Raw genomic sequence first — 16,076 nt, forward strand, 5'->3', positions numbered from 1 at the left:
GATGTTTTGTGCTTCAATCAAAGTTATGTTTATAGATATAAATTTTTAATAGCTATTTAAAAGTTAAAATTATAGAAAAAATCTCGCTTTTTCTATTCATCGTTGATGAAAAAATCGTTAAAAAAACTAAATATTTTTATAACTTGATTGAGGCAGAGGACATGAAGACTAATATTAGGCAGAATTTCCAACTAGAATTGTGTGTCTGTACAAATTAGAATTTAAGATATCATGTTTCAAAAAATATGCTAATTAGCTCATTAAATATTATTTAATTAATTAATAATTAGTGTAATATGGTTTTTTCTCACTGAAATGAGTTTAAACATATATTAATGACCTACTGTAAAAAAAAAACTGGATTTTTAAAGTTAAAATTTTTTTTAAAAAAATCCTCTAGTGTGTACGTACACCTTAAAATAAACTACTTTCGTGTTTGAATAAAATAACAAATATAGTCAAAATCAGCCAAAAAATACAAACAAAAACTTTTTTACCATAGTAATCCATGTCCAGGTGTAATTCTTTGTTTTTTCGCTTTTGCGACAGACCTACCAACCATTTCACTAGTGCACCAGTTTTTCTGACCTTTGAGTGCATGTCATATGCAAACATTTTAAGACTCATGTGCAGTTTACTTCCGCTTCTGCAATGTTATAACTAAATCATTTATAACATTAACACTTGCTGCAATGTTTAAATATATAATCCCAATTATTTAGAATCTTTCTACGCTTTGGTCAGATTAAGATATCCTTAGCAAAATCATTCGCTGAAAAATATGTATGTGTCAAAACTGTTACACTTATAATTTAAATAAACACTACTTACGTTTGAAAATCAAGGAATGGCACTGGTCCTACTATTAAAAAGCAAATAATGAAACAAAGCCCTCCAACAAATGTGAGAGCTTGGGCATTAGGCTAGGAAAAAGAAAGAATAATCAAAATAAAACAGCACATGTTGAAATACATACTTTTTATTGGTGCACTTACAATTAGAATTTTTTTATTTCAAGATCTTATACTTTTAATTTTTAATTTATAACTCATTTTTGTAAATATTATGATTTACCGAAATTAGTTTTCCTCAAATTCACTAATAGGCGGCGCCACTCATATGGAATCAAAATTTAATTAATCAATTAATTAACTGATTAGCTGTGAATATATTAAAATAATACTTTTGAATACTTCATAATGCATAAATATATATAATTTGATATTTCTTGCTTTATCAGTATGTGAGTGAAAAATTGGTTAAAATAAAATCTTGGAAAAAAGGTTAAATAAAAGTACATAAACAAGACAGCACTAGAATAATTCGAGAATATTTATAGAGAATAAAATTTTGATGCCAGGTTTTCAAAGAATTACATGGCTCAGGTAATTCTGAGAATTCTCTTCAATTCATTCAGAAATTACTTTTAAGTTTATTACGCTGGCCAGAAATTATAACATTCCATTCTTCATATTAATCAATTAGTAAAAGTTACGCTATTAACAAATATAAAAATGAGTAAGTATGGAAATTATCAAAATTCCATTTTCAATTTAAAAATAATAATAATAATAGTAACATTGCGGCCAACCAGATAAGTATTTCTATATTCAGCCAACCACAAGAACACGAATCAATTAGAACATAACATTACTTATTCCTAGACCAATTAGATTCCGTTCAATATTCTAGGAGCGAATGAAATTATCATAATTTGGAAATATTCTCATATAGAGTTGGATTTTCGTTGAGAAAACTATTATTAACTCCAAAATGAGATAAATGCAAAGTTTGTATTGATGAATGGTAAAAAAATTCTAAAAAATATACTTACCACCCTTTCTGATACTATTCCCCATATTGGAGCGGATACAGCGTCTACCACGCCCGATATCAAAAAGATACCGCCGATGACCGTGGGCGTTAGATGGAACTAAAAAATTGAAAAAAAATATCAATATTTGCTATTTTCTTCGGTAATTTGATCAAGTAAGTTGATAACATTGATTTGCCCATTTAAACAGTCGCGACATTCGATAGTTAACTCAAACAGCTAAATAAAAAATGTACACTTCCATTATATTATTTTACAGAAAAACAAACTAATATAAAATAATTGAATGAGATAAGGAATAAAGTAACACGTATGATTTATAAGGGAAAAACAATTTTTAATTATTTATAAATATTTGATTTACGATGATTAGATTTAATCCCACTTTTAATCTTAATTAATTTAATCCCATTAGAGATGGTTACCTCAGACATGGAGGGGGGTGAGATATTGCCTTATAAGTAAGAAGGTTCTCGCTTCCCCAGCGGATATAGAACTGGTGTGGGACAAAACTACCTCTATATTGATGTCGGATCATACTCCCTTCATGAGGGATGGACTTATGGTTGCATATATATATATGGAACCAATTATTCTAATGTAGAATTCAAATTTAGATTTAAAAAATTAACAGATAAACTAATAATTAAGTACTGAAAATACACAGATATTAAATTATCGTCGGGAATACCTACTCATGTTGAATTTCAGATCTTATAACAGTAATTGAGGGGAAAATCATTTACGAAATCTTTGTAAACATGAAACAATGCAATTAAATGTAAACTTGTAGGAGAAACAGTGATAGCGGAAAATATTTCAGTTACAGATGCAGTTTATGAAAGTATAGAGAAGTCTAAGAAATGACAAATGTGAATTTGCTTTTTACTTTAACTTCATTCATCTTTATTACACTGAACACTCAGTTTATTTTTTTCAGAGCCAGATATAAGCGAATTTACCTGTCGTATGTGGGGTTCTAGTGTTGCCTCGTTAAATCCCAACATAGCAAAGCACACGCTTATAGCCAAAATGTCTATCAGAAAATCTATATTTGCTAACAGTTTTCGGACGCTGATTGACTGTGGAGGTACGTCATCTGAAAATAAACAATGCCATCATAGTAAAAAATTTATATAGAGTGGTATACTGCGGTGAATTTACTATACAAATTTTTAAAATTCTATACTAAATATAGTTTTACTAATTTGAAGTTGACGAAATCACAGCAAATATTCTAATTATAAAAAAAATTTAAAATAAAAAAAAATTTGTCGTAAAAATAATTTGTTCTATAATAATAATTTGTTCCATAAGATATTGAATTGTGGAATTTGACTGCTAGACAATCAAGGTGTCTCAAAAGCTCGTTTGCAAACTTTAATGCTTGGTCAGACATACAGAAACAAGTCAATATTTCAATAGAACGTGGAATTACCAACTCAAAGATTGACCATTATATGGTGCATTTTGTAAATGAATTAAGAAAAAGAAAAGTATATACTTTACAGTACATATAGCGCTGGTTTAATTAAATACAGTTTTTTTTTCTTTTTTTTTTTTTTTACAATTACACACTTCTGTAGGCAAGTCCTTTTAATATTTACTTTACACCATGCAAAAGTTTGCTGTTCATTGTCATTATGTTTATTTATGCACAGCATAAATAAACATGACAATCAACAGCAAACTTTTAATGACATTTGCTGTGTGCTATACATATAAGTTCTCTAACAAAGATCACCCACAGGGGTCATCCTTTACGTTTGTGACCTCATATTCTCCTACTTAAATGACTTGATTCAGTATATCTGGCCTTTCTTCTAACCACATTTTGAAACACCTGTATAGATTGAGTTTTGTATGTTCATGGAATTATCTGGTTATTATAGTAACACACTGTGAGTAAAATCATTTTGAGAGAATTTTAATTTTATTTAACTGAAATTGAATATTTACCTGAATCTGTAAATAGGAACATGTTGACAACTGTTCCAGTGAGTAGTAATGCTCCAACAACCAAGAATGGCAGACTAAAACCACCAACCTATGATATAAAATGCATTTCAAATCAGTTTTTATAAACAATCAAAAAAATTTCTTCGAGATAATTAGCCAGATAATAAATAAATAAAAATTGGATTTAGTTTTGACTATTAAAATCCATCTCTAATGTGCAAATTTAAAGATGCAAATATTTTTGTTACATAAAAAAAATTAAATGTTGCGCTGTTCCAAAGTGAATTATTGCATATTTCGAAGTATACTATAAAATATGTGAAGTTTTATATGACAAACTATCAGTTAATGGTAAAACAAGCGATTGTAAATAGCGAAAATTGAAGCTAATTCATTATTATAACACAGCAATAAATTCATTATTGAATTATAGTCTAAATTTCAAAAATAAAAATATTTAGGCATAGGAAAATTCTCGAAATTTTGTTCCTGAAGTTGGATTGGATTTAGTTTGGCAATTTGCAGCAAAATTTCAATACACATATTTAGAGATACAACCATTTTTTAAAACTTAATAGAAAGAACTACATTGCTCCAAAGTTAAATATAACATTATAAGAAGCATGCTGTATACCGAGAGAAGTCAGTTAATTTTGCCTGACAGTTACTTATTTTTAGATATAGTTCAAAACAATGAGTCAAAAACGCAGGAAATCAAAAAATAATTATTAATTACATGACCTGATTTAATTCGAAATGAAATTTAAAAATAAATATACTAAAATTAATGATAAATGAAGATTTTGAACACCTAATTAAAGTGCATAAATTCTATTCTTAATTCAGATTGAAAGTGAGAGGATCGGGTAATCATTTTTTAACCAAAGTTTTCCCCAAACAGTGGGAAAAGACACACTTTCAGCTACACGTTCTTTTGTTTAATTTTTCAGAAGTGTTTTTAAAAATTATATCAATAAATATGATTAAAAAAACATTTTTAAGGCATTCGAACAAAATTAACTAATCAACTGTTCTAAGCGAAATGTTTCTATTTACTTTCTTCTGATTTTATATATGTGTGTATAGAGCTTGAGCCGATCAATATAAAAATTAGTCTAAATTTAGTTTAATTAGTCTAAAAAAGTTCTAAATTCTTCTTTAGTGCATAAATTCTCTGCTCTAAACATCAGATTAAATCCAAAGAATATAGCAAGACGGCGTAAGAAATAGGCACTTGCAGATTTAGGACGATAAATCAATTAATTTTCATGAAATGGAAGCGTTTATATTAATTAAATTAATTCCTCGTTTATCTTGAAATAAAACTCATTTAATCTCAATTAACTACCAAAATCAATTTCAATTATTAAATTAATTATCTAATACCATTTTCTTATTAAAATATTTTATTTGTAATGAAAACTACGAATAATTTATCATGATTGTTCTTTTAGTAACATTTGTTTAATTTCGTTGATTTCCTTTAAAATTTGACTCGTGCCTTTTAACGCATGGACTGAGCAACAGATCTTATCTTGCCCACAAGTTTCTATAATTTTTAAGTCATTATTTCAACCCTTTTCATTTGAAATATATATTTTCTCACTGATTAAAAATTCTTAGTCTTCATTAATCAGCTCTTATCCCTAGGCAAAAATACATATCACGTTGTTATAATTATAGACCTGAATTTAACGTTTAAAGCAGTGTGCGCTTATAACATATTTATTATGGAATGATGTTCGCTCTACAGTACCTAAATAATACAAGTGTCTGAATCTCCTAACTTAAAATAAACAAGCAGTTGTCAACGTTACTTACTTCATATAACATTCCTCCAATAACGGGTCCGATTGCCAATCCAACAGAAAATGCTGTTTCCACAATGGACTGTAACAGAATAAACAACAATATGAGAATGCAAATAAAATAATTCAGCATTTCACAAAACTAATTATACTAGTTTTCAAAGTACGTGCTAGAACTGATGTGAATTAAATATGCGTATACTTTACATAATATACTACTGAGTCTTAGTTTTAAGGAATTGCGATGAAAGGACATCAGTATTTGATAGATAAATAGCGGCATTATAATGAAATTGCGATTCATAAAATCAATACTGATAAAATCAAATTTTTAAAGTTATTCACCAATAAAAGCTAGGAAAATAAGTAAATGTTTTTAAAAGTATTATGATTATCGAAAGAGTAATTTAATCACTTCGTTTTTCTATTATTGCTCATAAATAATATATAGATAAAAATGTAAATAATTTATTGTGGAAAAATATATCATTCGTTTTGTGTAAAAAAATAGTTCCAAACTGGGAAATGATTAGAATGAAATATTTTTTAAAAAATTGTTTAGTTTTGGTTTGTAGAAAACACAGAAGCTATTTTGGGATAGACTTCGTAATTTATAAAAATGTTTCGTTACTACACTGTGTATCTAGATAGAATTCTCCGCGAATAATGTCAAACGCCAAATAGTATAGTACTGTGCTGCCACCTATCAGGAAGATTAGCAGTTAAACGAGGATCTTCATAAATTGCATGATTATTTAAAGCATTACATAAAAAAAATTTAATAAATCAATTCAATTTGAATAAATAAAATATGGTGGTCGAATTCCAACCGCCTCCTTTTTTTTCTCTTTTCTTTCCATTTACAAAAGTGAAATTTTGTTCTTTAGCGTCCACTCTGTCTTCCCATAAGTTCTATTGCAAAATAATAATTAAAAAAATATTGTTTATGCAACAAATCGCTCTCTCTTTCTACCCAACTGGTTGCTCAGCTTACAGTGGAGTACATTATACAGTATTTTAATCTGTGGGAGTACAATACAACAGGATTTTAATCTGTGGGATTAAATAACTTAATCTTTAGATAAATGATTAAAATATAATTCTTTACGGAAAGACGCATTATAGAGTTTTATTATTGAAATTGCGATAAGGAGAAACAATCCCTTAAGCAAGGGTGGCTCGTGTGGTATATTAGAGAAAATGTTGTAACTTCTAAAATAAGCAGACGTTTAAGGAAATTATTTACATATTTAATTATAGTAAATTTTATAATATAACTAAAATTAATAAAGCATTATTTTAAAGTAAATAAATATGTTTATGTGTTTTAATTTCAAAAAATTGTTCGCGTTTTGATGTTATTTATTTAATTGAGGCCAATAAATCAGAAAACGTAACAAACAATCTTCCTATTCTGGGATTTCTGTAGATGACATCAAAGTCATGATTCAATTATCTAGAAAGAATTTTTTTTCCCCTACATCAGTTAGGTCCCGTTGTTATTTTTAATTCATAATCAGATCAGTCATACATTGTTTATAATACGAAATAAAAAATTAAAAAAATTATCTCTCTTTTTTAAAAAAAACATTTAAATTCTAGAAATGAATACGATTGTTTCTTAAAATTTTATGAACAGTTGTTCTATTCAAATTTCTGTATTCTTAAATTTCTTGCCTATTTATTGAAATTATTTTTAGAAATTATTACAGTTTTTAAATTTCAGTTTAGGTGATCAGTAAGGATATGGAGTGTTAAATAATACTATTTAGAACTAGATTAATTTTAAAGTTAATAATTCCTTTTTTTTAATTCTTGAATTTTATATTAACATATTGTTAAAATATAGGCTACAATTCAAATTTAATTTACTTAATTCGAGATCAACACTAAAAGTAATAAATTATTGTTATTTCTGAAATGTCTATGTTAATCAAATATACCTATAGATTCTTTCAGTAAACATAAATGGATAATTTTTAAGATTTCTTATTTCACTGGAGAGCATGTCCATGTACAATTTAATACATACATTTTTTTTTGTTTCCAAAAGCTCTAAACACGTTAAATGTAAAATGTACAGTTCATTTAAAAATGTTATTGTATAATTGTTGCATTCAAAGAGTCGTATGTTGCTTGTGTATTATAATTACTTCCGAACTAAATATTTATTTATTTTGGGTTTTCTATCTATTATGAATTTTTTTAATGTAAACATTGAATTTTATTCGCTTTGCGATTGGTAGATAGCGAGTCACTTGACCCATGACATTTGAGGTTTGTTTTGCCAGTATTGTTTGAAATATTTAATGAAAATTATTATTATGTGGTAGTAAGTATTTACATTGCACTTGATGGTGAAATGGTGACAAAAAAAGGAACGGTACAACTTTAATTAACACCAAATTAACAGCGAATGAGATTAAAACAATATTGTTTGTTAAATTTACTTTTAGACATATCGTTTGTGACAATGCTAATGAACAGCCTTCCAGTTTATTTATCTTTTTCGAGTAGCGAAAGTTTTTCGACCCTCTGCTAGCAATCGTCTCAATACCTGAGCAATACACGTGTTAACTTTACATAGCATTTTTAAATATTAATAGAGAGTCCAGTGATATCAAATAAAGAAAAAAATGCGAAGAAAAACCGAGAGAGAATCGGGCAATTTAAAAAGTGAGAGCTGATCGTAAAGCTGCTAAATTTGCGGCAATATGTGAAAAAAGGATTCAATATTTGGATGCTGGAGATTTGAGCAAATAATGTTCTCATTGTGGGGCTTTGAGTTTTGAATCGGAAGTAGGACAATCGAAAAATGTATGTTCTCATCATGGAAAGATTAAGCTTCCAGCATTGAACGAATGGTCAGTGGAGTTTAAAAACTTGCTAATTGAAACTGACGAACAACGTGTACCAACAGTATCGAACATCATCCAGGTTGACGAACGAAAGCGAGCAGGAGGCAAATCCCCCTAGTTTATTATTAAAAAAAAATTTGAAAATAAATTTTTATTGAAAATCTTAGCTTAAGAAATGATGTTGTGCTCACTTTTGTTTGAAATTCTTTTTTTATTCGAATTTTTATGGTTGCCTCGTTAGCTTCCAATTAACCAAATTCGACTATGTTACATTTTTCATTGCTAAGATACGAATTTAATTAACAAAGAACATGTACAGTATCGTGAGTAGAATGAACCTATGAAATTTCACATTTTGGGATGGCAGAAAGTTCATGACATTCTAAAATATTATATTTATTGTAACAACGCATAAAATGCATATAAAAATAATTTTATAAAAACATTTATATCCTTTTGAAAATAGAACAAGTATTCTCATGAAGACACAAAGATCATTATATCGATCGCAACAAGGCGTGCCTTCAGACTTATAAAAAGACGAAAATTGTTTGCTGAAATATACGATCGTGAATATTTAAAATATTTTCTTGGCTCGGCAGAGACTGAGGGAATTTACTACAGAATGTTATTTTGGCTACACAGCTAAAGTGCATGAAATCACTGCAAACGAAATTGCTAGTAATTTACAAAAAGATAAAATGTAAGGATTCTTTCTTTTGGATGAGTTTCATTATAGAATAACGGGAGAAACTTCTGTTATTATACAATATGAAGGGATTTTTTTTCTTTAGTTTCAAGGTGCACTAAATACTTCCTGAACAAGGAGATTCAGTTACTAAAGGTAAAGGCAAGGTAAATATAACTTTATATGGAAGGAAAGTGTTAAATGTAATTCAAATTTAGAAAATACGTCTAATTTAAACAAAAGTATTGTTATAACCATTAACAAAAAATTATACTATTAACTTAATTTAAAACATTTTAGTTAATGCATAATAAATGGGTATAAATATAAATTAGGCGATTTTTATAAGGGACAATGACTGGAGCAAGTATTTCAATTTGCGCGGTAAGGGGCCTAGAGTATTCCAGTCTATCTTGCTTCTCTTAGGTCAATCTACTTAACAAAATTTTCGTACCATTGAAAGAAGATTGTACCTTAAGAAAGCTTTTGTACCTTTCTTTTAAATATTTGCTTAACTTCTTGGAATTTAAAAACACCTAATCTTCTTCAGTATCGCTGCTTTCACAGTCGGCTAGTGTTTCAAGATCACCGAATTGTTGATTCGTAATTTCCTGATCATAATTCTCGAATAATATTTTGTCGTCTTAAATATCTATATATCTAGGTCATTGTTCCGTGTACGCATAAGCATGATTACTTAACTGAATGCACTTTTATATATTTTTGTTGGTGCACGCCGACTAAATGCCCCATCGGTCCAGTGATCAACTAAATGATTTGAGCTCGAAATCTTTATGTTTAAGATTGATCTTTAGTATATGAATTGTATCGAGTGAGGATATGATAACCTGTGCATAAAAGTGTTGTTTGTTTAAGTAGATCACTTTTCCTTTTTTTTTAACCTATTTTTTCTTTTCACTTGCTGCTTTATTTGGATTTTGAAATTTGATTTCCCATTTTTATTACCTAATTCTACAAAACTTACTGAATCAATAGAAGAAAATTTTGCATTTGTATCTATGTGAATTTTTAGTTTTTCTTTCTCTTTTTTTTGTATTTAATATTTTTAGCTTAAACCTTAATGATCTCTCTTCACCGTCCATTTAGTGGCAGTCCGTCAAAAACAATGATGTGGGATCTTCATTCAACAAAAATTCTATTGTTGAAATTTTCAAAACTCGTATGTTATATAAAGCAGTTTACTCCTTCTAAATTTTTTCGTATATTTTAAACACATCTCCCCTTTTCTACCCCTAAATATTTTTGTTGTTGAAATAGCCACTTCATATGTTTTATTTGCATTCATTGCAAAATGATCCAGAGCAACTAACGCTCTCGGAATGGGAATATGACTCGACGTCGTAGTAATAAGAACACGAGGCTAAGCGTACCATAGTCTATGCGTCTTATGGATTAAGTGGTAATCAACAACGTATCTTGCATTCTTTATGATTTTTGTTCTGGATGGTCCCGCACGGGAAAGAACATCGTTGAGTGCGGATCTAAAGATAAATCATTCATCGACCAAGTATTTATGTTCTGGTTCTATTAGAGTTTGTATTCTAGATATTTCGTTGTGTAGGAAGCAGTGAAAGTACAAGACACTCAACAATTTTTCATATACTCTTTAAGAATCTAGTTCTTGCTGGTCCCATACGAATAGGAACTTTGTAAAAAGAAAATCTAAAGATAAATAGCTCACCAACCAAGTATTTTGTCGGTTAAGTGTTTGCCAACTAAGTGTTCCGTATCTAATAGAGTTCGTATTCTAGATGCTTCCTAAAGGATGAGAACTGCTGCTTCGAGTGAAGTTGACTTACCATGGCTCTTCCGATGACATCCGGAAGTTCACATCCCAGTGTTGTGTAGGAAGCAGTGAGGAAGGCAGAGGCTCCCAAGGCATCCACTCCTCGGACTAAGATGGAGAGTGCTATGAAAGGAACTCCAGGAGGAGCATAATCTAGAAAACTAATATGACTCTAGCTTTTAAAATGGTCACAAAATAAAACAGTAAAATGAAATATAACAGAAGGGAAATTAGAGAGGGTTTACATCAACATCTGAAAGGTAATAAATATTTTGTATAAAACCTGCTGAAAATAACGACTTCCTTGCGATAAATAGTTTGAGGTAAATTATATGCTAATATAGTGGAATATGGCTAATTTGAGAGTTTTTAATTCAAATTAGTAACGAGTTTTTTTAAAGCCCCTTGGGTTTCCTAAAAGCAGAAAGTTAAAATATATCTATAATTCCAATTTATTTTAATTCAATCGAAGAAGAAATTAAAAATTAGTGAAAAAATTATCCTCAATTGTTTTCGTATCCTCATTGATTTTAAAAGAATTGCATTTGTGAACAAAGTTTGCAGTATTAATATAACAAATATTACTAACTTAAATAATCGGTGACTTTAACTATCGATGGTTTTTGAAATCATCCGATTGAATTGATATTCTAATTTTAAATAAAAGCAGATGGTAAAAGAGGATAAAGATTTTAAACGATGAAAAATTTTCATAGATTATGTTTTACAAAATTGGTGCTTTAGTAGCAGTAATTTAGGTTTAAAAGATTATTTATGAAAGGCTTTATTTCTGAACAACGCCATAGATATCTAGTTATAAAACAAAACTTCAGTATTATCATTACAAATTACAACTACCGCGTTTAGAGTGTTCAATATTGTGAGACCTTTTTATTGATTTTTTATAGAATAAATTGTACAGTAGACAAGTTCCAATAATGTGAGACCTTTTTATTGATTTTTTATAGAATAAATTGTACAGTAGACAAGTTCCAATAATGTGAGACCTTTTTATTGATTTTTTATAGAATAAATTGTACAGTAGACAAGTTCCAATAATGTGAGAACTTTTTATTGATTTTTTATAGAATAAATTGTACAGTAGACAAGTTCTCAAGTGAGTTAAGAAGCCTTAAAAACCGTTCACATACGATACCTAAGAACAAAATATACAGATATGTTTAACTAAAGAAAACAATTCAGAAATCCCACTATTTTGCGGCGTTTAGCAAAACTATAATTTAATTAATTGGATAATATTTGAATTATAGTCTAAATAAAATTCACAGATTCAGAGAAAATATTCGAATTAAAAACTCTGCAGCTAATCAAATTCCTCTGTATAAATAAACTACAATTAGAGAAATTTTAGGAATTAAAAATAAACTAATAATTTCAATAAATATGGAAGTAATTTTTGCATAGAAAGACTATGCAGAAATTCGAATATATCTGCACATCAATAGGAAACCAAAAGTCCAGAAAAAAATTCAAATGACCAATGTTTGTTGATTCAATTAGAAATAATTGAATCAACAAAATTCTTCTAAATTATTTGAAGTTGATATACCAGAATAATAAAGAAAAATGTTGTAGTAAACGATTTTGCACTGGTTATAGCAACAATCGAAACTCAGTTATTTCGTACAATTTTGGTCTTTGTGTGAATCGCTATCATAGACCTATACATATATAATTTTTTCATCATTTTTTATTCATCCGCATGCCTGCATGATTCGATCGAAAAAGAATTAAATGGACATCATTTAACCTCAATGCTTTTTAATAACTTCTTCTATGAGGTTTCAGATATGTTGATATGTGATTTGAGATCCAGAAAGACCACTTAAAGGTACTTTATCGCCTCAGAGATATGTTTCGAGGAGTGTTAATTTTATTCATTAATGGATGAGTATTGAAAAAGGACCTTTCTGTTTACTAATCAAATAATTATTATAAATAATGCAATCCCGAATTAAGTCATAATAAACTTTCTAGTTTCTAAAATAACAGTTTTCATAACTTCTACGACCAATAAATAACTAATTATCTATGATATGAATGTTGATGCTCCGTTTTTTACTAAACCCTGAAGTTTATCCAGTTTGTCTATAAAATATATAAATAAAGAATATTTCAGAAATTCGGATCAGTTTTATAAATTAATAATTAGCAACCATATGAGATTGGAAGATTCCATTAGCTCAGAAAGTATTAAAATGTTAATTATCACAAAACCAGAATTTATTGGTTGCATATTTTATAATCTAAAAAACTAAATAGTTCTACAATTGTTGGAGAAATGCGTTACGTAGAAGAAGGCAATGAATGAAGTACAAATGTTCAGTGTGTCGTCCTCCATTTAGGAAATGTGATATCCGAAAGGAGCAATGCTTTTTTTATAGCGCTAAACATCATCCTAAAAACTCAAAACTAATCATTACAATCGGATTGAAACAAATGGTGATCTACTAACAAAACAATGTATCGCAAAATACAAAATTAAAAAAAAAATGCCGAATAGAAGAAAAGGAAGAAAATTTTCAAATTGTCCTGCGAAGCAAGATATAATGGGAAATGAAGCATATGCTTATTATTGATTTTTGTTGCAATCCAGCATTTAAAATGTATTGAAAACGTGAAATTGATGATCCCATAACTAGTTATTATACGTGTTAAGTTTAGTTAGTTATTATACTAGTTAGTTAAGTGTTTAATTTTATTCGGACACATTAAATAAACACAGGTGTTTGATTCTCTAGATGCTTAAATGGAAGTTGGGATTTCCCATCAGCGGGAATATATTTTAATTTTACTCTGCGTTACAGTTTCCTTGGATAATTCTATATACTGAATTTATCTAGAAACTATTGTAATCCTTTAAATACAAAAAGTTTTTAGCGTGTTATTTTTTTCAAAGTTGAAATAGGTTCAACTAATTATAATACTTTTATTTTTCTGTTTTTTCCGATGGCCTCTTAAACAGTGCAATTTTTGAGACAGGAATAATTTTCAAGAACGCTTTCGATTGGAATTAGAATAATGAAAATAAAAATAACTATATTTTAGGTATTTGATGATAAAAATTGAGGAGTAAGACCTTGTTGATAAAAAAAAAAATTCTTGTGTTCTGAGTGATCGCCGCATCAAATATTAGAAGAAAATACTGATCAGTATATATTTTTATAGAAAATTTAAACGAAATTTGCTTTTATATCAAGTTATATCCTGCCAAAACAAAATCTTAAAACATTGTCTTTCAAGAATTGAAATCGTTCTGTGTTTGCAACATTGTTTCCTCATTTCATCATATCGTTCAATCGTAAGTTGTAAAGTCTGTTTATACAAAACAACTGGAACAATAACTGCCTGACATACAGTTTAATAAGCTTATATTACATAACAGTTTTCATTGCTCGACTATCAGCTGGATAGCGACATATATCCTTTAGACATATGAGCAATTACGGCTCATGGAGTGTCGCCGTTTGGATGTTTAAACTCACAGTACTGAAAAATGCAGTGATGCATTTCAGTATAACAGGAATTTTGTCTTTTAAATTTTTTTTTTGAATAATTTAACAATTAGCAAAAAAAATGAATGGCAAAATTTCTGATTCATTGTAGGCAAGTTTTTAAATAAGAATTTTTTATTTAAACGGTTGCTGAATTTTAATTTAAAATTTTGCTCCGAAATAAATATTCTCACTTATTTCTTTCTCAATTCTTTGCTCTCGTTTATAAAGATTTACAAACTTGCAATTAAAAAATAAAAATATACAACGAAAAATACATATCCACATTCAAAACTTGCAATTGTTAGCAATATCTTATGCAAAATAATTTAAGAAAATTATGTTTCCATTTAAAGATTTTTTGTTCTTTCTCAAATCTATTAATCAATAAGCTGTAGAGTAATAATAAGGGGGGGGGGGGGCAAGGAGTATAATCGCTTCAGACATTATTTTGAGACGCATCGTAAATATAAAGTAGTAGTATTTTTCATTCAGTTTTTAAATTCAAAAATGAATTGTAAGAAATTAAGATTAATGAATTTAATTACATAAGGAATTAAAAATATTTTCTTTAGGTCAATGTTTACTCCCTTTATTAAGTAACCGTACAGTATTGATATTTAGGTGTCTGGGAAGATCGTGTACAAACTATACAGATAAGTAAGGATAAAAATGTTAGATAAGAACTAACTATAAAGATAAGGTAAAGGATAAGGATTTAAAGTAAGGGCAATCCACAAGGATAAATTAAAGTCAAATTATAAAATAAGCTGAATACACTGAAAAAAAGTAATATTTTCTATAGAGCGTGTGGTCGGAAAATGAAGGTGGAGGAGAGCTACGGAGGAATTTTTTGCCACTGAATTAAATAAAAGAAAAGAGTACAACAAATAAAATGTACTACAGAAATTTAATTGAGTACAATAGTACAAAATATTGCTGTAATGCTGTCAATTTGTCCTGCTTTTGTAAATTCATATTCCATTATATATGTTTAGTACATTTTATGTTTTTCATCCCTTCATTTTATTTAATTTAGCGACAAAGAGCCTCCTACAGCAATACTGTACCTCTCCTTAAATACACGTTCAATTGCCAAACTGACTTGCTTTTGTGTTCCTAACCTACCCTCAAAAAACCTAAACCTCAAAGTTTGCAAATTTCCTGAAAAAATGAAACAACTGATCGGTCCTTTTTGGCATTCTTTATATGAGACTTTTACTATATTTCAATTAGCGGTTACTTTTTTTAATGCAAATTGAGAACCTGCGACCTTTAATTTTGCGATCTATTCTTATAAATAGTAAATATATATATATAAATAATATCTATAAATAATAATAGTAAATAAATATATAAACAATAAAACACCTTGAAATTTGCAAGAAATTTTGCATCTGCACCATTTTTCTCGTTTAATAATAAAACATGCTCTTGGACATATGTTTAATATGTATTTTGTCATCATATAGCTCACCTGAATAATATGACGCAGATTCCGGAAACCAGCATCCCAGTTTTCATCAAAAATCCAGGTTTGAGAACTATAATCTGAAAAAGAATAAAAATCAAATGATGCAAGCAACAATCGAAACACTCTGTTAAAT

The 16,076-nt window shown here is 28.5% G+C and overlaps 1 protein-coding gene across 1 annotated transcript in view; it reads right to left on the minus strand.

Moving 5' to 3' along the window:
- The window catches only part of LOC129960857 (MFS-type transporter SLC18B1-like), a 60,744-nt gene that overhangs the window by 3,334 nt on the left and 41,334 nt on the right, over positions 1-16,076 (minus strand). Inside the window, exons 3-9 of the mRNA XM_056074558.1 lie at positions 15,947-16,020; positions 10,968-11,115; positions 5,615-5,683; positions 3,794-3,881; positions 2,797-2,933; positions 1,835-1,933; positions 832-923 (exon numbers count right to left, since the gene is read on the minus strand). Of these exons, the coding sequence (XP_055930533.1) occupies positions 832-923; positions 1,835-1,933; positions 2,797-2,933; positions 3,794-3,881; positions 5,615-5,683; positions 10,968-11,115; positions 15,947-16,020 (707 nt within the window). The remainder of the gene's footprint in view (positions 1-831; positions 924-1,834; positions 1,934-2,796; positions 2,934-3,793; positions 3,882-5,614; positions 5,684-10,967; positions 11,116-15,946; positions 16,021-16,076) is intronic.

Source organism: Argiope bruennichi, chromosome X2, assembly GCF_947563725.1.
Source record: "Argiope bruennichi chromosome X2, qqArgBrue1.1, whole genome shotgun sequence".
In the NCBI taxonomy this organism is placed as follows: Eukaryota; Metazoa; Arthropoda; class Arachnida; order Araneae; family Araneidae; genus Argiope; species Argiope bruennichi.